General features: G+C 41.2%; 1 protein-coding gene across 2 annotated transcripts in view; it reads right to left on the bottom strand.

The window, feature by feature from the left end:
- Positions 1-25823, bottom strand: part of NSD2 (nuclear receptor binding SET domain protein 2) — an 81240-nt gene extending 55417 nt beyond the window's left edge. Inside the window, exons 1-2 of one of the 2 annotated variants that reach the window (XM_064448978.1) lie at positions 25645-25823; positions 9379-10004 (exon numbers count right to left, since the gene is read on the bottom strand). In XM_064448978.1, the coding sequence (XP_064305048.1) occupies positions 9379-9975 (597 nt within the window). In that variant the 5' untranslated portion in view covers positions 9976-10004; positions 25645-25823. The remainder of the gene's footprint in view (positions 1-9378; positions 10005-25644) is intronic. The other variant, XM_064448977.1, reaches the window with a different exon arrangement.
- Between the last annotated feature and the right edge of the window lie 1066 nt (positions 25824-26889).

Here is a 26889-nt window from a genome sequence, read left to right as displayed (position 1 = left end):
ACATATTCAGCAAAACACTGCCTACAGAGAGAATATTTCAGGCAGAAGACTACAGAATAAACTGGAGCCTTGCAAGAAGATTAAGAGAAAATGTTGAATTATTACTACAAAATGGGGAAGGATGAGGAAACATGAAGAAAGAGGCAACGAGTTGGCAAAGTTTTGTGTTCCATCTTCAGTAAAACAGAAAGGGACAATTTAGTAGAGCATCTAAAAACTGCAGCCTGCAAAAGGCCACTGCATCAAACTCTGCACAATTAAATCTACCACACCCTCGTAAAACATGCATTATATTGTGCAGTGAGGTAGAATGAGGGGGAAGAGGACATGGAAAGTCCGGATCAAAACAAAAAAAATTGAACAAACCATACTGGGGGTTGGTTTGTTAGTCTTTCAGATTTCTAATTGGTGTATACCAAGCCAGAGATCTAACTAAAACCTTCCAAATTCAATTCTGGGAGCAATTATGTCAAGTGTATTTCTTAAAGTTATCTTTTCTTCTATTATTAACAGCTTCTTTTATTCTATTACTAAAAAGGGGAGAAATCTGGCAGTGTGAAGAATTCCATTTGCAGAAGACGCTAAGTCTGAATCTTGCTGCCACAACCAGGATTTATTTATTTTTCTTCAAAGTGCTTAGATGGTAAAGCTATAAAATGAAAGGACAAGAAAAGGCTGATGAAAACCACTGCTCTACTTGCAGATCCCCTGAAAACTCTTCTGTGCTGGCTGAGGCTCTTTGAAACCAAACGTAGATTTTGTTGCAATAGGTTTGTTTCCTCCATTTCTTTCCACAAACTCATCTAAAGCAGTTGTGGAAAGCAAAAGCATGTTGATTATCACCACCACGCAAGGCCCTCCCCTCCAAGAGGGAAAGCAAGCAGAAGACAATAAAAATTCATTTCAGTTTAGACAGGGATCATAATGTAGATTACGGATTTTTAAAACAAGATCAAAGCTCAAATTTGTATTTCAAATCAGCTGTTAAACTCCTGGTTACATTTCAATTTTTTTTTCTGGCTTTGGTTCCCTCATTAGCAAGTCTCCAGCAGATGAGAAATTTTTTTAAGATGCCTTTACATGTAAAAACAAATCTGTCTATCCAAATCAGCAATCTTCCTTTATACAAACACTGTATAAGTAAGTATTTTAGAAATAAACTTCACGCGGTATTTCGGTAACTAGGATACAACCTTTTTTTCAGAGAAAAGAGTTGAAGAGAAACAGATTCAATCATTCACAGATAAATCCACAGTAAGATGGAAGTTCTGGAACACTTCCCAATCCTCGATCTTTCTTAAAAATCTGGAGAGCAGTTTCTTTGAGCAGCTTTACTAAACTTCCGCATTTACATTTAGATGACCTCTTAAATTGTAAGTTTCTGGCTTATTATTGAAAGGTTCCAAGTTTCAGAAATTTATATTAGATAAGGCTTGATCAGAATGAATGAAACCTTCTTTTATACCAAGTATTAGAAAAAGATTTCTGCCTACATCCAACTTCTCTAACCTTCACCCACCCTTAAAAGCTTATACTTTTGATGCAGTATCTGGGTATATAAGACAATGTGGATATGAGATGCTACAGAAGTCTGGAATAGCATAACTGGAGCCATGAGGAAGTTTGGCACGGGAATCAGTTATTTCTGAATAATTTCCGTATGAATTTCACATAGGGTACCAGAATGAAAGCTAAATCATCTCAGCGTACCTACAGATTTTCAGAATGCCATATCCATATGTATTTTTTTATCTGCATGAACAATGGTTTCACATACTTTCAAGATCAGAATCTGTATTAGGGCCTTACCCGTAGCACTCTCCTATGCCCCTATAGAGTTCAGTAGGAAAGAGTTTTTCCAAAACACTTTCTTAACAGATATCCTCCTCTTAGTAGCTCACAAACATCCAAGGTAGCATGGGTAGATACTCTGAATCCTAATATTCCTGGTAGAAAACAGAAAAACCCAAGCCCAGATAATACTGCCAACAGGCAACTAGATTTACAGACCCTTGTTTGCTGGTGAAGGCAGATATTTATCTCTATGCTTTTTTGCAACAAGAACACTTTTGAAAGAAGCTGTCTAGGCTTAAAGAGAACAAATGCTGATTTGGCATAAAGTGGCTCTGTTAGTTAACTAATAACTTGATATAGTCCAAGTACCGCTTTGCCTTTGAGATGAGACCTTTAAAATGAATCCCCAAACCTAAAAGCAGGCACAAGCAGTTTCCATCCAGGTTGTGTCGTTACATATACCTAGGAGGCTCTCCTCTTCTAGACATGAAATGCAAGAAACAGTGTCAGTGGTTAATCAGCCTAGGGGCAAGTGGGGAGGGGGAGAACCCAAAAAACCTAAGGACAGACATTACCTTGCTTTGGCAATGCCAAAGCAGATTCCGGAAACATTCCTTATTTTCAGCAATGAAGATGTAGAGAAAACCTGGGAAACCCCAACGAGAAAAGCTCCAACCCCATATGAGTATTAAAACAGGGCAGTCGTTGCAGTAAAACATCACGAAGCACGTGATCAAAGTGCTACCAATTCCACAAGAACTAAAACCCCAAATTATTTTACTTCAACCACACACATCCTCAACATACATTCGAGTTGATGTTTATTTACCAAACTAAACAAAACAACAAAGAAACAAAACAAGCTTTTCTAGCATTAGTTGCTGCTATGAGGCCACAGTTTCACTTCCCTTCTTCACACAAGTGCAGCACGGCTTGTTTAACAACTGTCTGTGCAAGATCCACTTTCCCCTCTTGCACTGGTCTTCCAAAGCAAAGCCTTTCTTTGAACTGTCTTTCTCAAAAGGGAATTAATTCCTTGTTATTGACAACTGACACTTTTAGCTACTGCCCATTTTATGATGTACAAGAGAACAACTCTTGTAGGTATTCTGAGTATTTTCAAAAAGCAGAAATATAAATCTTAGCTCCATTAGACCTATTTATTTAAAACAGGAAGATAACGAAACATGGTAGTGGACAAACATAAAATTGGTGTCTATGAACAAAGGTCTCTTTTGGAGGTCCAAAAATTTGCATGCCCTATGTGAAATCCACTCCAGAACAAAGAAAGTTGTAAAGGAGGCTGATATCGCTGTTCCCAGACAGATCAAAATACTTTGCTTTTGCTACTTTGCTCAAAGCATCCTTCTATATAGCATCCTTCATTTTTGACAAAATGGGGGCTTTAGGGGCCAGAAATGGCACCTGGTACAGATCACTGAAGTTTCCTAAAAATCTGCCTGTAAATCCATCCAAGGAACATAACCCTGACCTGCAGATCTAACTTTCAGCTAAATACAGAAGTTAGACATGTATTACTTTGACTAAGCAGAACAGTGAGCAGAGCAACAGAAAGACTTCACCGTATCTTGGACAGAAAAGCAGTGAACACAAGCAAATTCCTTTGCCACACCAACTGGTAATGGTCAATACAATGTGAAGAGGAGATGCCGAGATGACAGTATTCGTTTAAATCATGACACTACCAGTGCAACGACTGAGAGTAAGTCCGGTCAACTTGAAAAACCAATTAAACCAAAAAAAGTGTCATTAACCTCTCAACTGTGTTATGGCACACAATCTGCTGTTGAGACGTAAAGGGAAGTTAGCTTGTCCAGGAGATGGCCTGCTCACCACTTTATTTGATCTGTCATGTCCACCATAGTGCCCAAAAGACCAAAACAACATGGAAGTAGTCCTGGAATGCACAAACCAAAGATGAGTATGAAACAATGCAACCGTTGCTGACATTCTTCCAATTTGAGTCACATTACATCTGGTCAGCTCTTTTCCACAGAAAACCAGCTCCGTGTTCAGAATCAGTCAAATGCTAAGTATTATTTGTAATGAAAGATAATGAAATTGAGAACAATATAGAAGACCATTAACATGCCACTGTATAAATCCACAGGCAACTCTATCTTGAACGTCCTGTACTGTTCTGGTCCCTCATTCTCAAAAAGAGACAGTAGAACCCATAGGATATCCCAGTTCAGAAAAAGAATGATAACAGCAAGTAACATTCTGGAATGGCTCCTACATGTGGAACAATGCACTAGGACTCTTCAAGCTGAAATTAAAAATTGAGCAGGTTTGTAAGAAATCTATAAAACTATCAGAAATAGAGAGGTTTGTCCATGAACCCTACTTCTAGTGATACAAGACAATCGAGCGAAACAAGTAGGTAGCAAACTGAAAAGGAAAAAGAGCTCCTCTGTTGCTCTATTACTTAATGTCATGGATGCAAAAACTTCACACTGGCTCAGGAAAACCTGAGGTCTTCTTCCACTAATTTAACCATCTACAGCTATTAAATACAAAGCCATGAGCTCTGTAAACCTCTGAGTCACAAACTGCTGGAGGCCGAAGGTATTTAAAGATAGCATCACTCCATGATTTGCCATGTCTATACTCTCCATTAGGCATCCTCTGCTGAACGTCACCCAAGGTGAGGTGCTGCATTTACGGCTCCTTTATCCAGCTTGGTAGAGCTATTCTTATACAGCATTTTTGTCATCACTTCAAGATATTATTTCATATTTGATTTAGATTCTTCCACCAACGTCTTTATGAAGAGAGAAACAAAAGTATTTACATATTATATATTGAGATGACAGTTTTACGCAGAAAGTGTACTTAATTCAGCCACTTTCACGTACAAGAACAGGAAGACTGGTATGGAGAGCCTTGAACAAATACTTAAGCTTTCTGTAACTAATTTTGTAGCCACTCTGAGAATACTCATAGCTTCTAATTTCCCCCCAAACCAGTATACTCGTGACGCTGTATGCTTTTTGATGCTTCTTAACCTACAAGTAGTTCTTTAAGATACTTTTCCAATGAGGCATTAAGAACAAACAATTTAAAGTTCCAAAGTAACAATTACTGCTGCACATTGCGGGGTGCTTAGTACAAACAAGTTTTCAAGGCATAAATAACATAATCCTTTACTAAGGGTTAACGCAAAACAGTAGCTCAGGAACCCTTCCAAAAAGGATAAGTTATTTCTCTTGCTCCTGAAGTGATCACCCGGAAGAGATTTTTACTGTTACTCCTACTCCTTTGGGATTTTGATAACATCAGCCAGGCAGCCTGTGTTACCATCCGCCTGAAGACAGGATCTGACACCTCAAGAACAGCCTACTAAAACAGAAAATTTAACTGAGTTCATTTTACCCTACAACTACAGATCCTGACTCCCATGGTAGTTTAGCTGCACATTTTATGACAAGTTCACTAATCGTACTACACCAGGAGTTCCTAATAACTGATGATGAAAAATAATCAAGCAAGCCTCCTTCTGAAAAAGACACATCTATTTGACTTTATATTTTCTTTTTACTTTTTTTTGAAATTAAAACAAAACAAGTTCACCTCAGGATCTGGCTGTAACAGCTATAACAGGATAATCAAATATCGGATGAGCACAGCTGTCCAATCTTACAGAAGGAACTTGATGGTTTCTGCTTATCTCCACTGATTGGATGCAAGCATCAGAGCAACATCACCTTCAGTGGTCCTCATCTTCCTGTAATTAGTTAGCACAGAAGCATAAAAAGCAGCAGGTAATCCTCAGACTGCTTTTATTCTATCCTTACTTGGTTTCTGAATCTTTACCATTCACTCAGAAAGACACTATAACATTATGTAAATATAGAATGGAATGGAGTTGGCCAGAACAGTTTTTCTCTGTGAAGATGAAATGGCAACATCAACATGTCAAGGACTAATGGAAATTCTACAGTAACTTGAAATTGCCCCCATGTAGCTGCTGCGAAGTCATTAGCAACTGTACCAAGCAGAAAGAGTAACAAACTGCCAAGTTTCTGGTATAATACTAAAAGAGAGCTTCAAGAACACTGGATAGGAAGCTATGTGGAAGGTACAGCTTTTGGATCATGTACATGTTGCTGGAATCCCTAAACCAGCAAGTCTAGCAGGGTGTGGACTTCCAGGTTTGTTCTGGACACAGCATTCATTGCTGCTTTTCTGAGCTACTGCACCCCTGCTAGGAAGCCATGCCAAAAGGGCAAACTGTCACTTGCAGGCCCAAACCGTCTTATGTAAAACAAGCTCAAATGTGCCAGTATCACATACTGAGCTGTTCCTGGAGTTAGAGAGCACAGACATACTTTGGGACCACCAGCATGAGAGCTGTAGATATACGTACTCTATATCCCATACAGAAACTCTGGAGTGCTCTAGGATCGGACTTGGATTACTTCTTATTAGTATATGAAATAAACCCCTGCCATTCTCCTCCAAATAGTATAGTTTCACTTCTAACAAAAGTATTGAGTGAGAAAAATCTAGGAAAGTCCTCATTCCTAACTGGTAGCATTGCAAAAACTGACAAAAACAATGGCTCAAAAAACAGCCACCGCAAAAATCTAGTACTGAAGCATACTGCTACTCATGAGCAGCACTATCAAGCGGGCAACTACCGGAGTCCACGGGTTTGGCATCAATTCAAACATCTAACATGTGATACCTACCACCAATAACACGTTTGGAAGTGGTATCAGACCACTATCAGTGTAGTGTCTTGGGCTAATAGTTGCTAAGGCAGGCGATATCAGAAGAGGCCTGGATTTTAAAGTAAACTCCTCAGGTGGAGAGATATCAGGGGTGGGGGAAGAAGGGTAAAAGGCAGGAGGGGAGGAAGGAAAGAGGCACTTCCTCTCCTTTACCTTGGGACAGTGAAAGCAGCACAGCTGATTCCCAGAGGCCTGGAAAAGGTGGTGGTTATCAACAGGAATCTGACTCACGTCAGAGCTGGGCGGATCACGTTGTTCCCAATTGAAAACTGACTTGCAGATGAAGTTTTAAGCAGCCTTCCCTTATGTTAACAAAAAATGCCCAAGCAACAAGAACACCCAACAACAGAGCACTGGAACATTTGTTAAATGATATGCCTCTCACCTCAGCAAGATAGTAATCTGCTATGTCCATCAAACAGAGATATAATTACCTTACACAAAAGGCAGTATTTGAACCAGTGATTTTTGCTAAATCAAAAGAGTAAGAGCTTGGACAAATTGAGACAGAAACCAGCCAAGAAACAAAACCAGACAAACAGGTTCTGCATTCACTTGTAACCTACAATAAACAGGTATCCAAGTGCAAAATTAATCAGCTTTTACTCCAAGGGTATTTCTCTAACTTCCACTTCGCAGCGACAAAAAACCACAGTATGATGCAGTAACATTAAGGCTTTGGATGTCCGCAATGAAATAACAGCTAGAGCAGGGGCCTGAAACCAAAGAACACTGATATTAAGATATTGCAGAGTTATGATGACACAGAACATGTCTATCACTAGTCTATAAGTGGACAAACATTTGAAAAAACTCCTTTGGCATGTTCCCTATATTATGGGTTTTTTCCCTTTATTTTAAACCTGCACAGTTGCAAACTCTCCCTGTCAGAGAAAGAAAAGCCCGAGGCTTTTTAGAATCAAGGGAGTTACATCACAAAACAACATCTTGTGACCTTCAAATGCTTTTCCTTTTGCCCTTTGTGCTTTAAAGTGCACTATGCAAGAAAAAAAGGCAAAAGCATGACCTTCTGTTTCAAGTGCTCTGAAAAGAACCAGGTTATAATATTGCAAAGTCCGAGATCAATCGGGTAGTTGTCCAGTTTTGGTAGTTTGGTAGCTCTCTGATTTGGCACAGGAACAAATAACCCCATCACTCTCCAGCCATCAAGTCTCAAGCACCCTGGGACACAGTGCTGACATGGTTTTCTCCTGACCATTTCTGGCCACAGGACAACTCAGAGAAGCCAGACAAACCCTTCTTTTTAATCTTAACAAACTGGTCACCAGGAAAAAATCAAAGGCCACCCTTAATCAACAACCAATGTGAAAGGCTTCAGAATAAACTGTGTGGATGGGCATATTAAAGGTTGCCTCCTCTTTCTTAAAAAAAAATAATAAATAAAGGCACACAAATATGCTAGAGTTGTTGATGCTAATAAATATATGACCTTTTAGTCAATTTATCCTCATTAACAATGAATAGGACAAAGAATTACTCCAACTGTACCCATCTTTTTACCTCTGAGTAGTGATTCAGAAAAGTCTGAACCAATTAGTGTTAAAACATTATCCCTGACAAAATTAAACAAACTCTTTAACAAAATTTCTGAAAACATCAGTATTGATCATTCTAGAAGGAATTATATATTCAAATCATAAATAAATGATAAATATTTCTGATACTTAGAAGAATGTTTACAGTTCTGTAAACTCACTCATTAAATAGTTTTAATGAAAAATAAGGGTAACTAAAATCAGTAATACAGCAGCTATGTGTGTGCTGCTTCTCTGCACGCGTGACCTTGGGAGAAAGAATCAACATTAACTAGTAAACCTGCAATTGACAGAAAGCTGTAACATATATTTTGTGTTTAAGGTGTGTAAAAACAGGACCTGTTCACTAGCCAAAGCATTCATTAACATTTACCAGCGTTACAGAACTTAATATATAGAAACTTAATATACACAGAAGTATCCCTGCTATGTAAGTTTCTTCCTCCGAGATAAAATGGTTGCAAACCACATTCCTTTAAATGGAGTCTAGCAACAAAAACTAAATAAAGGGGGAAAAGGGCTCTCGGCAGCATTTTTATTTTCAGCTTGGTAAAACAAATTTTAAGAAGTGAAATTTCTATTTCTGCCCATGTTTAAAAGAAGCAAAAACCAGATGAGCTTGATCACAAAAGTTAATGACATTTAATACAAGCATCTAGACCTTTTCAATCAATATAATTAACTTGGTTATAGAGCAAGCAAAACCAGCTCTTTTCAGATGACAAATAAGGGTAGGGACTACATTACAAGTGCCAAAATCTGAAGGTAAAAAGCCTACCTTATCAGCCACCTGACAGCTGAGTACAATTTCCTTTAATTCAGAACCAGGAATATAGAAATAGGTTGGGTTTTTTTCTGAAAAACCTGGTTATTAGGAAGCCAGAATACCTCATGTTCCAACAGTTAAAGTCCATCTCTAAATTTATAGGCCTCCCCAGCTCCCTTGCCCAGGTGCACGTCCTGGCTAGGTCTTGGCTGCACGTCTGGATGAAGCTTCTGTTTTATACACCCCATGCTACCGTATGCCCTGATTTGCTCTAGAGACTTATTTCACTTGTATGGAAACAGAATTTATGGGGTAATCCTGCTCCATGTTTCTTGCCTAGGCTAGAAGTAGAGTGCACCTGTCCTTCGTGATACAAACAGAAAGTATCATAGAAAGCAACCTGTTTGTGGGAAGCACCTACTGAAATACCCGAAATGAAGATAGCATATGAACAAATGAAATCTCACTATAGTTAACATAAAGAAAGCAAAAAAAAAAGTACTACCTTCTTTTCAGTGGGGCTTGAAGTCTTTGATACTAATGCTGCTTCAACAAGACCTTGCTCAAGTAAGGAGTCATATTTTATGCTTCTTTTTCTGTTTCTCCTCTCCTTGTTTGCTGGCTTTTGTTCATTTTCCTCTGACTGAGACACATCAGCACCATTGTCTCCACAAATGGAAGATTCAAAAAGAGGCTTTCCATTCATGTAGGTTTTAGTGATTTTCAGCTTAATTTCTGGAGAGCCATTCTTGATAGGAGTAGTGTTGGGTGGTGTTCCAACTCCCTTTATTTCCTGGGATTCAAAGCGCAGCTTGGCATCTTGGGCCCCAGACTCACCATTAAACACACGAGAGGTTAGATCTTTCAATTTATCAGCTGGAATAAATGGAAGAGCCTCATGGCCATTATATTTTTGCATGACACCTTCTTGTAGAGTGGCAGAAAGTTGTGCTTTGCCCAAGTAGACAGAACACTCACGATTCACTTCGCAATTCTGAGTCTTCCCATTGGTATTTCCAAGGATCTCTGGTACCTGCTTCATTTTGATGTAATTAATTTTTCGAGTTAACAGTTGAGAACTTCTTTTGATGCTAAAGTCCATTCAGCCCAGATGTTTCCAGTCTTACACTGCTATATTAAGACAAAAAGACAGAGAATATTTTTAATAATACAGAAATACCAAAAGCTAACAAGTATTCAGATAGATATGTCTGCACTGATATAACACTCAATGTACTTCATTCAAGTTTTACTAAAAAAAGCGTTGGTTACAATCTTCATAACCAAAATACTTCAATACCTGTTAATATGCATTACAAAAAAGTCCAAGAAAAATAGACTGATGAATCAGTTTTATTAAAACAAAAGCAGAGAGCAAAATCACAGTTTGCATTTGAACAATCTGTTAACAATCTACAGCATGAGTCTTAACCACACTAATTACTCAAAGCTATTGCACTGTTTAAAACAAGTAAGAGTTAGACCTAAGATAGTATCACTGATAGCAACGTAAAACAATGGAGTTTATTTCTAAGAGGTTGCGCCAGCATAAAAAAAACCCACAGGCTGTGTTACTGTAGCACCTACACCATGGACAGCAGCATCACAAGCTTCTCTTCCATCAAAGCACACCTCCTGAGGAGACAACACAGCTCAGTCTTCAGACATATCCCAAACCATTCTGGCTATGAGAACGAATAAAAAGTGAGCATATTTTGTATCAGGAACACCAGCCCACTGGGAAACAGCTGATCCTTCAGGCCAGTGGCCTCACTGTGCAAAATTTAAATGGTCAAAGCAACTGCTGGAGTTTCAGCTTTTTAATAGCAACATCATCTAATGTCCATTTTTTATACAGAAGATTGAAAACATCCAACAAGCTAAAACTGCACTATCATCTGTCCTAGACAGGTTTTCCAAGGGTTCTAAAAGCTAACCATGCCCATTTCAACATTACACTATTGTAGCAAACAAATGAATCTGGTAGAATGACTCCTTTGTGCTCCTAGACCAGGCAAGATGATAGTTTTCATTTTTTAAATTCATATTCAGAGACTCTTCATATTACCAGGTCCAGTGTATACATGTTATAGAGAAATACACCATCATAAAATATTACGAACGCTCAGCACAATAATTTTCATACCCATGCTCAACATAACCAATTTCATATATAAGTAACTCCAAGAACTGTCACATAGAATCAAAAATTCATCAAATCTAGTCTCACATGCTTCCAAAAAAATGCAGTAAAAACTGTGATGAATAACTTGAATTGTCAGCTGCTATGGAAGAAATATCTTCTGAATCTCACCACCTTGTTTATTAGTGTACAGTTATAATACTTACAACTGGCATATTCCTGAAACTTGCATATTTGCTACCTCTACATCAGGAGGAGCAACATACAAGTGCTCATAACTGAGCATTAGCCCAGCCTGGCAAAGCTTCTTCAGGGTGTCAAGCCTGAACTCAAAGCAATCGGCCAACATGAAACCTTTTCATGCACAAAGATCCGGGAGGAAAAAACCAAACACACACACACACACAACCTAAAAATCATAACTCCATCACTCCTTAGCAAATGCTCCCATCTCCCTAACATGCTGCTCTAAGGAACCTAACAAGATAAAAGGCTGTCTCTCCACGCTATACAGATTCATTTGCAAGATGAAAACCATTCTCCAGGGACAAACAGCAGCCTGAAAAGCTGGCATTAAACAAAATAAGACATATACCTGAACGTCAAGTGAATCCGCAACAGGAAAGGTTCTAATCTTTATTTAGCCAGATGAAGTCCGAATTACCAATAAAATTTCTGATAAAATTAGTGCAAACCAGCCACTGTATTAATGCTTCTGAAGAGGAGTCAGAGGTAAAAGGAAACTCAAAACTCCACCACAACAGAACAAAGAACTCACTAAATCGAAAGAGAACTCATGTACTTTCACAAGATCTTCTCTGAAAACACGGACATGAGACCGACTCTCAACCTAATTAGTAATACGACAATGTTTCAAGCTGTGATTCAGCAGATTTAACTGAAATCATATTTATTTTAAGAAACAACTGATGACAAATTCTATAAATCTTTTGCAAAGGGCAAACCCATTACGGAACATGTGATGCTGATGGTTACGGAGATGACAGCAGAATTCCTTAAAAAAAACCCAAAACACTGAATTATTGCAAAATCTGTACTTCCTTCCCACAGATTCTTAACAGAGTAAAACAGAATGCAAAACAGATTTGATTTGGGCATGAAAATTCCCCTCTATCTAAAAAATAAGTCTACAAGTGAGCAGCTTTTCTGCGGCTGCAGACGCCATCCAGTGGTTGCCTGAACCAGCCAGAGCAGCAAACACTGCAGCTCCCCACTTCCCTGACTGACAGACTGCTGCTAATCACAGCTTCTCACAAGAAGACCATCACCAAAAATGCCCTGTGTGACTTTGTCCTGTCCATCAGCTACACGGTTAAATTGAAAAACATTCTTTAAAATGTCTCCATTAGCTGCTTACCAGGGTCCGGATTTCTGGATTGAGACATCCACATTTTGTAACTTGTTTGTTTTAGTCCATAATTCTACTAGTGGTTTTATGTCCTGCTTAATAATAACTCTTACACTCATTGCTTATTTAAGATAGAAAGCCATCAAGCTTGAGGCACACCAGAACAACTCAAAAAAAAGTGACAAATAATCGAATTAGACTACATTACTGGTGTATTCAATCTCAAAACACAGGGTGCATTAAAAAAGTGATAGCTTAAGATTTTCAAAACTCTTGAGATTAAAAATCATCACAGAGTCACGGAATAACTTAGGCTGGAAGGGACTTCCTGAAATCATCTATTCCAGTCCCCTGCTTAAATCAGGGCCAGCACAGATCAAGCTGCTCAGGGCCTTGTCTGGACAATGACCACTAAACAACTAAGTGAAAAGACATAGCTTAAAGAAATCAAGTTACTCTCTTAGCTAATAAACCTCAGGGTAGTAATTCCATATCACAAAAATATGAAGGCCAGTAAGACCATGCAGTGAACGACCCTAAACTTTTAGGGGTTACCTTGATTTGCTTAATATGTCTGAAGATACACAGCATGCACATTTTAGAACTTCAGTGAATGAAGGTTCAGTTAATGAGTCTAATACAGGTCACTAAAATCAGCTGAAAGCACTGAAAAACACCCCTGAAATCACTGATGCCTAGAGAGACAATGATCCAGGAGTATAACTGGTAAAAGGAAGTAAAACTATCCAGGGCAATAGCAAATAAGACGACAAATGCAGTATTTTGAGACAGTAAGATTATCAGAACCAGTAGATACAGCTACAGTATATGGAAAATAGACCTTGTACAAAGACTTAACGGCGCCAAATGAGAAGAGGCTCAAAGTAAGAGACAGAATAATGGGCAAAGATAATAGATGTGAGCAGATACAGTCCCACTGGGGAGATGAGACTTGTAGAGAGCAACTTGCAGGTCAGACACCATCTCGTTGAGAACACCAACAGAGGGAAACTGCTGATACACATCTCAGTCCCCCTTGTAAGGTAACCAGCCTTGCACAACCTTTGCTATCTAAAATTCATGGTGGCACTATACCATAAGCAAGAAAAAGGACTAGGCTCTTTTGTGGGAAGAGAACAATAGAGCAGAAAAGAAGAAAACGGGTGATGAAAGAAAATGATCAACAACGGATAACCAAGCAATACTGTGAGCTTAGAATTATTGCAAGGCGATCTAGAAGACAGGACGTGAAAGAACGAAGAGAGATAGTTCACAGACAAGATCTGGTTGATCAGAGTTGCAAGAGTAAGGTCCTGAAGCAGCTGAGCATATGATTAGATTTGGTAGTTAAATTAAGTGCACTCATGCCAGACCACCATGTCACCTACAGGCAAAAGCAATCCCTTATCTTTTTCTAGATGACTCTGTACCTATAGAAAAGGAACCTGGGGGGAGGGTAGGGAAAGGAAAGGGTCAAAAGCACCACATACTAGAAGCAGCTAATGAGCTTAAGCTAGTATCGTCCCATACTGACTGTCTGGTGACCCAACAAATACCATTTTCACTAACAAAGAGGGAAAAACATGACAACCAAGCAGTCTGCTGAATAAACATGATATTTTGGCTTGTGAACAAATAACTTTCAGAAAATGAAAGAAGATTTGACTTATCAGGGAAAGGTCTCTAGACATTTTAATTGGACAATGACAACTGGGCAATCCTTTGAATGGCTTTGTACACATTTTCATACTAAAATACCAGGTTCTACATAAGGCAAATTATTTTGCTGACGTTTTAAATGTTATTAATTACTTGAAGGTCCATCATCTGACAGGAGTCGTGAGCCAAATACAGTTAGTCTGCATGTCAGATTCCTCCTTCACCATCCAGGCCACTATCATTTATGGGATCTTTATTATTCATTTCTTCCACATCTGCTGCAATTTCAGAGATGCGTTTCTTGTGTGTCAGAAATAATGGAGTAGTCCATTCCTTCCAATTCTGCCAAGGGGAGTGAAAAGAGTAAGTAATCAACAACAAGTGTCACTATTAAATACCATTTTGTTTTGTCTAAGGGTTTTCTTAAAGCCGTTTCTCAGGTGAATTACTCGGGGTGGAGGGAAGAGGGGAAGATGACACACCTAAATACAAATTCACAGTAAGAGAACTTTATCCACAAAAGCTATTTTTATTACCTACAAATCAGGCTTTCAGCTGGCACTGAAAAAGCTAATAGGTAGCTGCTGCTTTTTTCTGTAAAGATAGCTTTCTGATAGTCTTCTCCATTCTCTCACCAATTTTAAGACCAAAGGTTATTCCTATTTTCAGATCAGAATGAGACAAAATACTTAAAGAGATTAGCAAAGTTACAACACATTCTTGCTAATGGGTAGCCAATGTCACTCCAGTCTTCAAAAAGGGCAAGGAGGATGACCCGGGAAACTATAGGCCAGTCAGGCTCACCTCCATCCCCAGAAAGATCATGGAACAGTTCATCCTGGAGGCCATCTCCAGGCATGCAGAGGAAAAGGCTATCAGAAGTAGTCAGCATGGATTCACCAAGGGGAGATCATGCTTGACCAAACTGATAGCCTTCTGTGATGCTGTGACAGGCTGGGTCAATGAAGGGAAAGCAGTGGATGATGTTTACCTCTACTTCAGCAAGACTTTTGACACTGCCTCCCAGAACACCCCTCATCTAACCCTATCCTTAGGAAGTGTGGGTTAGATGAGAGAACACTGAATTGGATTGAGAACTGGCTGAACAGCAGAACTCAGAGGGTCGTGATCAACAGGGCAGAGTCTGGATGGGGGCCTGTAACTGGTGGAGTTCCCCAGGGGTCTGTACTTGGTCTGGTCCTGTTCAACATATTCATCAATGACCTGGACGATGGGACAGAGGGCACCCTCAGCAAGTTCGCTGATGATACCAAGCTGGGAGGAGTGGCTGATACACCAGAAGGCTGTGCTGCCATCCAGCGAGGCCTGGACAGGCTGGAGAGCTGGGCCCAGGGGAACCTCATGAAATTCAACAAGAGCAAGTGCAAGGTCCTGCCCCTGGGGAGGAACAACCCCCTGCACCAGTACAGTTTGGGGGCTGAACTACTAGAAAGCCACTCTGTTGAGAAGGACCTGGGAGTGCTGGTGGGCAGCAAGCTGACCCTGAGCCAGCAATGGGCCCCTGTGGCCAAGAAGGCCAACAATATTCTGGGCTGCATTAAAAGGAGTGCAGCCAGCAGATCGAGAGAGGTTATCCTCCCCCTCTACTCTGCCCTAGTGAGGCCACATCTGGAGCTCTGCATCCAGTTCTGGGCCCCTCAGTTCAAGAAAGGCAGGGAACACTGGAGAGAGCCCAGTGGAGAGCTACGAAGATGATCAGGGGACTGGAGCATCTCCCTTACAAGGAAAGGCTGAGAGACCTGGGTTTGTTCAGCCTGGAAAAGACAAGACTGAGGGGGAATCTTATCAATGCTTATAAATATCTGAAGGGTGGCTGCCAAGGGGATGGGGCTAAACTCTTTTCAGTGGTGCCCAATGACAGGACAAGGGGCAATGGGCACAAGCTGGAAATCAGGAATTTCCACCTGAACATGAGGAAAAATGTATTTATTTTAAGGGTGCCAGAGCAGTGGAACAGGCTACCCAGGGAGGTTGTGGAGTCTCCTTCTCTAGAAATACTCAAAACCCACCTGGACACGGTCCTGTGCCCCCTGCTCTGGGTGTGCCTGCTCAAGCAGGGGGGTTGGACAAGATGATCTCCAGAAGTCCCTTCCAACCCCCACCATTTTGTGATTTGAAAACCTGAGTATGCTTATTCACATTATCTTGTATAAAAAACCTAAAATATCAAATAGGAGTAGAGACTTATTTGCAGTCATGCAGTACATTGTGACTGTTCTTCACTATATTAAAATAATGAAAAATCACCACAGGATCTAAACAGAATTTACTCTTAGAAGAAAATACATAACTTAAAACTGCATTGTGGGTTTGCTAAAAATTGTTACAAACCAGCTCTATCCACCAAATTCAAAAGCATTATCCCTCATGAAGAAAACCATTGCTGTAGCAGCTGATAGAGAACTGAAATAATTATACCAAAACTTTCTAAGAATTTACCACTAGTCTTAGAAAAGGCTTAGGAAAGGAAACACAAAAAAAGGAGAAATTTTAGTCCAAAGGAGCCAATTTTAAGTTTAAAAGCACCTGATTATTAGTCTGACCATTAGTTAACCTGATTATTAGAGTTAATCTGATCATTAGTCTTGTAGTAAATATACAATGATTGCAGTTTACCAGTCAGGTGGCAAGGCTGACCTACAAAGTATTTTTAGATGAGAACATGAAAATTTCCTTACACTTGTAGTACATAATAATGTTTACATAGGGATGTAAGATAAATTTGCACAAAAAGATCAAGCATATTTTGAAAACTTTGTGAAAAAGGTTAGTGTACTTACAGCTGCACTTACTCTTATTTGCTACCAAAATTAGCAAAATTTGCTACTAAAAAATTAGTATTGATATTTTCTAATTTGTTTTGGGTTTGTTTTTTTTTTCCTAATGGATAAAATTTCAGAACTTAATTGTTACAGTCTTTTTTCATCAACCAAAACAAGTATTAATTGCCTTCTCATGACAGCAATAGGCAATACCACCTTGTACAGTTAAGAACTGTAGAATGGCAAGGAAAGAATTTCTTCACTTTAAATGTTACTTGCTGCTGCAGAAAGCAAGCTTACAAAACTGATGGACTTCACTTTTTATTCCTCCTCAGGAAAAGCTTTTGCAACCAACCCTTGCTGCTGAGGATAAGGCTAGAAGATTCTGTAACAGGACTCCTCCCCATTAATTTGTTTGGGGTTTTTTTTTTTTCCCCAAAATCAGAAGAAATATTCTTTTTCCACTGCTGCAGAAATTTAATTTTGTCAGTTCCACTCCTGCTGCTGAAGGTGGGTGGTGACGGAAGGAGATAGATTTGAGTAAATGCAAATTCTTGTAAAACACTGTCTTTCTGTCTGAAGAAAGAACATAGATACTACTGTGGTGGGACCACAGATCAAACAGAAAATAATTGCTTCTCCTCTGCAGATAAACAGAAAGGAACACTGGTGCCTAAAATCTAGGAACTACTGGATTTACCATCAGTATTTAGTAAACACTAAAAGGTAGCCCTCAATAGTTGTTTAACAAACGGCTAAAAGTAAAATAGAAAGAAAAAAAAAAGTTATGTTTTCAAATGCAAACTTGAGGCTTTTCTGTCTCCTGGAGAGTTCCAAATGGTTCAGCTGAAGGAAACAACCCCTCTCTAGCAAAACAGGACTCGACAATTCAATACAGCCAAAATACTCATTCAGTCTAGGTTTTTACTCACCAATGAAATTATGTCTCTGTCTCTCAGGTGGGCCTGAGCTGTGCATCTGGCTTCTGCTTAGCTTGGGAACGAAGAACCGAATGCAATCTCAAATAGCTCAGCGCTGAGGTGCACAGTTCCTTCCTTATTGACACTGCTCTTTTACCTGGTCCAAGCCTATGTTAATTTCCCACCCATTCTTTAATCCCACTGCTTTTTCTTTGCAGCATCCTACCTCTGCTCCTTGCGCCATATCTTCAGGACCTGGATCCTCTGGTTCTACATAATACTCACTGCAGTAGATTAACATGCTATAATCTGTTTCCTCTTCACTGTGGCCAGTGATTCTGCCCTTATTCCCATATGCAGGCATGACAGCATTGCAGCTGCCTGAAGCTTCACTGCGAGTATCCCAAGAATTTGTGATTGTGCAAAATTCTGAGAAGGGAAGATCAAATCTGGGATGACACCACAAAATAATTTAGCAATATAAGTAACGAATCAAACAATAGTATTAACAAAACGTTATCCACTACAGAAATAATGTAGCCCAGATCAGACCAGATATCAACTAATTTTAATACAGAGGATACAATCATTTTGCCTAGACCCTTAAAACTCTGCTATCTTTGTCTATCACAGCATTAAAACCTGTCTACCCAAGTGGATGGATTTAGATGCCAGAAGCACGCTTGGTGCATTGGAATAATTCTAAAAAGCAGGGCTGTGACATTGGTGATATATGAGGTCTTGTCAATAGTACAAACGCCTAGCTACATGTATCCTTATCTTTGTCACAGAACAATATTTGGCCATGTTTTCTATGGTTTATAAAAACAGCATCACATGTACTGATAATGCACCTCCCTGATGTGGACAGGTAACGTGAAAATATATATGATTTCTTTCATCCAGTACATTCAATTTCACATGCCATACCATTAAGTAAAGAACTGGCAGGTAAAGTTCAGAGGCAGTTAATACTGACTCAATGGCACTATGGAATTTTACTTATAGACTTGCACCTTTCATCAAGAACTGTATATATCCAGATCAGATCAATGTAACTATGCCTATAATGTAATCCTGGCCACCCTTTGCTAATTCTGGTCTACTATACGCATAGACTGTAACTATATACAAGCAATTATTCTATCAATGTATTACGTCAAAGCAAAAAAAACACACACACAAGTGGCAGATGTATGCCAGGAACACTCAAACAAGGCCAGAGCTCACAAGAGACTTGGAACACTAGATTCTCCAAACAAATCCAAATACTTGCTAATCAGTGGCCTTTCTGGTTTGCATATTATTTGAAGTGTCTCCCTGTGCTGGGACTTTAACATGCTCTTGCCAAAATGCATTACTACTACTTACAGTGCTCTTAATTCCCTTTCTATTGCTTTCACTACATCTGCCTCAAGAATCTCTCCAGAATGGAGATCAGAATGGCAGTTACAGGTAAAAGGTCTGGAATATGAGGCAAGTTTTAAGTTTCTGCAGTATAGTGTAGCTTACCCATTTAACTTGGAGACAGAAAGATAAAACACTTTCCTGTCCAACAAACCAAATTGTTCTTGTCCACTTTCCAAAATTTTGCAGTGAGAGGTTTGCAATGGGTATCTCTTGTCATTTTTGCTGTCCTTTCTCTGAGCATAACATTAGTTCTGTGGAGTACTGATCAAATTTAGTTCTTTAGACAAATTCTGTTGTACCTACCTCTTATGGGAAAATTTAAAAAGTTTTGACTGTAGAAATAAGTTGTGCTAAGCAGCTATAGTTGCTGTCCTTACTTGTAGAGTTTCTGAAGACTCACCTATCACTACCGCTTTTGAGCCAAGCATTCACCTAATGAATAGATATGGTACATGCACTTTCTAGTACACATTCTAAGCCTACTACTTGTTTTTTGCACTATTGCTGAATTTCAGTCATGTTCCACATTTAATCACAGCATTTGTTTCAGGATTGTTCAAGAGTGCTACTATAAACCAGCTTCTGATGGTCGGCATTTTGCATCCATAGAAAAAATCACAACATTAATTTCATTCTGAAGTATCTGATTGAAAGATCTTGGCAACTACTCCATATAGCAAAGTGCTCCATATTCATATCTTTCATCCTACACTGCTCTCCAAGGTTCATACTTCGGATTAAATCCCTCTGGCTTTATTATCAGACTAGAATCTGAGCATTCTTTACTACAGAGATAACTCCCCCATTTAGATGTTTCTGAGCGCCGGTGCAGTCAGGTTCTTTGCTCTGATGGCATCCCACCAAGGCTGGCAAGTTCCACAATTGATTTATCTGATACACAATCTTGGGAACCTCAGCTCCACAGATTATCCCATGCCACAGCAAGAAGATTTACACTTCAACTTACTGTAATGAATAAATAAATGAAATGGGTCCTAAACATTATGACAGGAGGCTGCATTCCTGCATCTCCTTCTATAACTGTTTTTACCAGTAGCTTCGAGAATTTTATCAAATGGTGTTTAGATCACATTTCTAACAAAAATCTTCCGTAAGCTCAGCCTTCTTTCTCAAAAATATTTTTCTCACAAAATATTTAATTTTCTGCTCCTTGGTGTGCCTCTTATTTAGTAAGGCAGAACTCAGAGAACAGGACAACATTCACTCTCTATTATGCTTTTGACCATGGCAAAGAAAAAGTAGAATTCTGACGTTAGCCCTCATGGCCAAATATGCTGTTGTTACTTTTAATATTACTACCACTACTACTTTAACACAAATTTTCTAATTTGTTATGTCTGTTTCAGCACAGATGTGAGATGTCAGTATTTTAGTATTTTGATATGAGGCACAGGCCAGAAGAGGTTTCACAAGGACAGTTAAATGGCCGTCTCTGTCAGTCAACAGAACAAGACCACCCCGTGCTTCTCCGAAGAGCCACACAGAAGACTGACAGTATCCTTCACAGACAGCAAAAGAAAAACGTTAATACTTCTATGAAAGCCTACTTCAGCAGCACATCGTGCTATGGTTTTCTAGTCGTTTGGCACATTATGTATCCTTACCCCAAATATGGATGAATATAAAATAGCTCTGATTTGTGCTGGGGAGCTGAATACTTAAGTTCAAAACAAGATCAAATTGCTACCTTGCACTAAGATAAAAATAGGAAAAGTTAAAAGGATGGGGACAAAGCTTGAAATTGAGCCATCACCTGTTGAGTAGCCCCTGCAATTTAACACATCCTTTAAGTCACTTATATATTTTATTCATTTCAAATTTTGTCAAATATGAGACGCTCCATCAATGGTGCCCCAGGGGAAAGGAATTTTGTCCAATGTAAGAATACTCTGAAGTATGGACAGGTTAGCACATCACTTTTCCATACTTAGTCAATTTAATTTGATTGCTATGAAATGTTTAAGAACATTCTCAAACGTCTACTTCACACACGTAGCTCATCACCCCATTGTACCATTAGAACAATTTCCATGTAATAGTATTAATTCTTAGCATTAGCCAGAAGGACAGTAGAAACCTTGCTTTCGGTTCAACCATGATTAACAGGTATTTATCGCACACAAAATGTGTTTTAAAAAATTCAGTTTATGGTGTAATCTATTATAAACCTTGGATGAGAACAGCTTTTCAAATGTAGCAGAGAGTCAACAGATTATCTGGTGTTAAAGTTTAGAGTTGCTTGCAAGCAAAATAATGCATGATGGAGTATGCATTTACCTATCATCATTGTACAAAAGGTATTAGTAAGGTATTAGTATATACGATCCGTTCTCCACAAATCTTAAGATATTTCTGTAGCTTGCTATTCACCAGAAGGTGGGCAGAATAGACTATGGTCAAAGTTGCCCTTATAACACGTTCCAAAAACTTCCCTTTCAGCTGATGCTAGAAAATACAAAATAACTATACTGGACACCATCAACTTGATAAAAACATTAAAAATAGTTAGTGTAAACTGTAGGAAAAAAGTAAATACATTTATACAGCTGCCTTATTACCCTCCAATGACTGCAGGTCATAGAGAAACTAATTTGAAGGGGCAGCGAAGAGTAAATTTAGGTAGTTTCTCTCTTTTCCTTCAAAAATGTTCTCAGAATGAAAACCTTCCAAGTTACTGTTAATTTTATAAAATAGCTGACCTGTTCAACTGGCTACGCGAATTTACAAGCTGCAGGGTGATGACTGGCACGTCAACAAGACTGTCCTCACCCACCCCCTTTCTCCCAAATCCTCCTTAATTATGCACCAAAGGAAATTCGGACTCCAATGCCAAGCTCTGTTGGGAAATTATTTTCTCTTTCCACTTTACCACCTGACCACTTATCCTAGTGCCATATTCCATCTCTGCCTTCTCGTTTTCACCACCAAGGTGCCAGCACATCATCGGTGAAGACATTTCTCAAAGCTACATCCTAACTGGAAAGCAATGCTTCCTAAAAACATGGACTTACTTATCTACTTCGATCCACTTCAGTATCTCCATTCTTCCTTCATCCAAAGGCTAGGTTCGAGAATTATACCAGATCTATCCTTTTACTCAACTCCCTTTGCAGAAAAGTAGTGAAAGAGGTCAAATAGCGTAGCCACAAACACAGTATTAAAATATGCGGCCATCATCATCTACTGCGTTATTATTAGTCCCACCAAGCATTTCTTCAGAGATTTGATTACTGAATGTTAGGGTATCTGTTGTTCTCAGCAATACCACTTAGTGGATGCTTCCCATTGTGCAGCACAGTGCTCTCGAGGAGAGGTGAAATTTTTTTCCTAGAAAAGGCTAGGTGCTTTACCTTGTTCTACACAGAAAATACTTGCGATTTTCACGCACTCAACTGTCTTCTATGCTTACAACCTAAGAGATGTCTCCTAGTTATGTAAGCAGGAGTAACCAGAGGTGACTGAAATGCTGGAAGAATTATGCTTTTATCTTTTCTTCATCATAAACTACATCCTTGATCCAGTAATCCGACCAAGGCAGATGAACCTTTATATACGCATAGAGTCCCAATGCAGTCAATAGGCTTTGATCGAACACAAGGAAAGACATGCATTTATCAGTCTGTAGAAATAAAACCTCGCTTGGGAAACACACTGACACCGGTGGAACAAAAAGCAGGCTCCGTGCAAAAGTGAGAGTTGAATGGGCCACAAACAATAGAACACTGAAAAACAATCCATTCTTTCCATTCCTTTGCCATTTTGTTAGCGCAATGTTTTGGACACAAACTCAGATATATAAAAATATATATACACACACATATAAATATATATGTATGCATACCTGTATGCATCAATTTCACTGCCGAAATATTAGAAAGCAAGCCCTCAATAATCATTTTTGCTTCCAGTCTAAAACAAAGTGGGGTTGTTTTTGTCGTAACATCCAGCCTACTGCATGCAGGCAATAATTTAAATGAAATAGTCTCATCTGCAAAACAACCACTGGCTTCAGAAAAAGCATGCAGCACTACAGATATTAAAACATTTTGTTTTATTCTTACTAGCCATTTCTTGGATTCACATTGAACTAAAAGGATATATATTTTACATTTCATTTCCATTTTATAAACTACTTTAGATCTATACCCTTAAAGTATAATGACCTAGTTTCTTCTGACATTTTCAAATGATATTTGATAAATGAGTAGGTTTTACTGTACTTTTAATACCTGAATTTTCCTGAGTATGTATGAGGGTGGATACACCTATAACCATCACAAGAACTAGCCATATAGTTTCCAGCAATATTCAGAGCTCTTATATTCAAATACCAGAAAAAAGGTCATATTTTCTGATGGCTGCATACTAGATGAAAATCTCAGCATGCTTTAATATATGGGATATAGATGCTTACTGAAACAACCAAAAATTGCATATAGTTTAAGTACTAAGCCCTGAGTAGTCCTGCAAAACAGTGGTTTTGTTCAATGATTACATCCAACAGTCAAATAATACCACACTGTGAAATTGAGGAGTTTATTAAGGCTGATATGCTGCATTTCCTGAGCAAAATTCCCACAGCAAAACAAGCAAATAATAGCTTCAGCGATAAATTTACACAGGTTCTACTAACATACGAACGTTTCAGTGAAGAACCAATTTATTCTTGCAGCTGAAGCCACACATTCCATGTTTAAGGAATTTTAGTACGCATATATTCCTGGATAAACCACCAGCAAGGACTCTTTGCAAAATCTATTACAAACTTCATTGCCACCCTACAGTGTTTACAGTTACCTTCCTCAGATGTCTGAAAAGGCTAAACGCCAAACATATCTTCCTTTTTTTTTTTTTTTTTTTTAAATCAGACCTCGTTTAGCTTACTCAGCGTGGGCAGCACTAGCTCCTAAATTTAAGAATCATTATAAACCAATTTTAATGCAAATGCCAATACGGAAACTATTCACGCACACAAAATACATGGGCAATGACTGATACCAGCCTCTTTCCTGTTTAATGCCTGCTAGCAAGAGGCCCATTTTCTCTGAAATCTGTTTAAATACGGTGTTTACTGTCTCTGTACTTCTACTAGTATTTACTCCTCCGTTCAGCCGACATATTTAAAAAAAAAAAAAACAAAACACAAAACCAAAAATCAAGTATAAATATGTTCAAGAAGTGTGGCAAATTCCCTTCTCCACCCCCAGAGCGGTAAAGCCACAGCGGATGAGCTGTAACTATGGCCTTGGGAATACAAGTTCCCCAGGCTCTTTTACCACACAAATATCAATTCAAGTTACAAGAGCCCTATCCTCTTATACTTAATGAAGATTGAGCCAACGAGCCCGTACGCCTTCGCGGGAATGTTTTCTTTCCGTTTTCCTAACAAGGCTCTCCTCCCATACAGGTCCAGGATGGACTGCAGAAGGGTGTAAGTAGAAGGATCATCACACCAGTGTTTAGTGGAGGAATAAATCAAACATGGCTTCCCCCTCCATACATTTCCAGAGTTACATGCCGTACAATCCCTGTCCTACCCGGAGGGAAGGGGCAGGAGCAGCCTCCACCTCTCCACACCCTCACCGCCACGGGGGGTACATTTGCAGCCAAACCACCCCATAAGGAGGCAGTTTAAACCCTGGGGGAGGCTTTTTTTTTTTCCTTCCCATCGGTTTTCTGTTCCCTCCCCCCCCCCCCCCCCGGTTTTCTTCCTGATCTGCACTGATTGATCCCCGTCCCCGGGGGAGGGAGGTGGGACGGGTGGGCACCTCTCCCGTTCCCCTTTATGCTGTCCCCCGACCTCCCGCAGCGCCGAGGAGAAGGAGGAGGAGGAGGAGGGCGGGGGGGTAAAGGATGAAGCTGCAACAGCCGGGACTCCGGCTCGGCATCGCTCCTTTCCGCTCCTCCACCACCCAAGAGTCAGGCCCAGGCAGCGGCAGAAATCCTGCGGCAGCCCCCGAGGGGGCGAGGGGCGGGCGGGGGGACCCGTGGCCCCTCAGAGAGAGCCAGGTAGCGGCGGGGAGGGAGGGGGGGAGCGAACAAAAAAACCCTCCTCCGGGGAAGAGGGAAACGGGACCTGCGGGCTGCCTGGGCAGGGGCGGGCGATGGAGGCGGCGGGGCGCCGGCGGTAAGTTTGAGGGGAGCGGAGCCCCGGCGGAGGGGGAGTCCCCGGGGGAAGGGCCGGAGCGGGGGGGGGGGGGGGGGGGAGTGGATGCCCCGCGACGGGACCCCCGGCCCCCACAGCGCTTTGCCCGGCACGGCCCGCGGCCCCCGCCCGGGAGGGAACTCCCGGTGGCCGCGGCGGGGCGCGGGGCCGGGCGGCAGCATCCCCGCGGGGGAGGGAGGAAACCTCGCCGCCGCCGCTCCCGCCTCCCGCCCAGGGCCTGCGGGAACGTGCCCCGGGTGCCTCCTCCCTTCCCCGGGGAGGCGGGGGGGACACAGCCAGCCGCATTCCCGGCCTACTGACCTGTGCCCTAGCGCATCCTTCTCCCCCGGGAGCCGGGCGGAGGCGGCAGCGGTAGCTCGGTGCCGGGGAGCGGCGGGAGCTGCAGGCGACACGGCAACAGCAGCGGCGGCGGCAACGGCGGCGGCGGCTCCGGCGATCCTGCGCGGCGGCCCCGCCCCCTCCTCCGGCCAGAACCAGCGCGAAAAATCCCGGCCGCTGATTGGCCGCCGCCGCTGCGCTGCCCCTGGAGCGGCTGTTTCAAATCCCCCCGCACGGAGCCGCCCGCACGCGCGGCCCAGCGGCCCGGCGGCGGCGGCGGCGGCTGGGAGCAGCGCCAGCCGCGGCGGGAGCGGGGCCGCCCGCCCGCCCTGACGGGGCCGCCCGACCGACCGCCTGCCTTCCCTGACGGGACGGCTGCCGCCGGCGGGGAGAAAGAGGAGAGCGGGACGGGTGCCAGGGGAGGGAAGGCCATGGGGCGAGGTGGGGCCGAAGGCGGGAGCTGTGTGGGGCCCGGCCCGCTCGGGGATGGGGGGAGGGCCAGGCTCACCGCGGCGGCGTCCCCAGGTGGGCGACAGCGCGTCGAGGGCCCGCCGAGGTCGGTGGAAAACACCCCTTTTTTAAATGATTTTTTTCTATCGTTATTTATCTTCCCCTTGGGCACGGCCATGGGCCGCACCGCCTGGTGAACGTGTCCTCCTCACCCGCTGACCTCGGCGACGGTACACGTGTGCCCTCTGAAAACCCTGATTTAAGCCAAATGTTTTGACTTTCCGTACAACTGCACACGATTTTGAGGCTGTCGGATAGTTTTAAGAACCCAAGTGCGCACGGCTGCGAATTACCCAGGCTGTCTCTTCTGGGAGTATGGCCTGGTTTATTTTTTTTTAAAGCTTGCATCAAAATAAGTACACGTGCTTGCAATTTGCCAATTGAAAGCACAGCTATTTTTTTAGGCCAAATCATTACATATCTGTCATGTTACAATAGGAACAAATATTCCCATGAGCTGTTGCACTAGATAATGTAAAGCAGGTAATGGCCAGCTTTTTCAGGCTTTCGATGGTTTGATAAAGGATATACGGAGCACTTGGAACATGTGTTTTCTGTACAAGGCCAAGAATACAGTTCCTTGATGCTCTGGATACTCTGTTAACCTGGTAGCTAAGGGCCTAACGCAGCTCTTGTGAAAGGTAAACAGGCAGTAATGGAGGAGGGGAACGCACCAACGTCATACTTTCTGGATAATGGTGAAATTACGGCATCTGT

The sequence above is a fragment of the Phalacrocorax carbo genome, chromosome 4 (assembly GCF_963921805.1).
Source record: "Phalacrocorax carbo chromosome 4, bPhaCar2.1, whole genome shotgun sequence".
In the NCBI taxonomy this organism is placed as follows: domain Eukaryota; kingdom Metazoa; phylum Chordata; class Aves; order Suliformes; family Phalacrocoracidae; genus Phalacrocorax; species Phalacrocorax carbo.
This window is presented reverse-complemented; position numbering and strand designations above follow the sequence as displayed.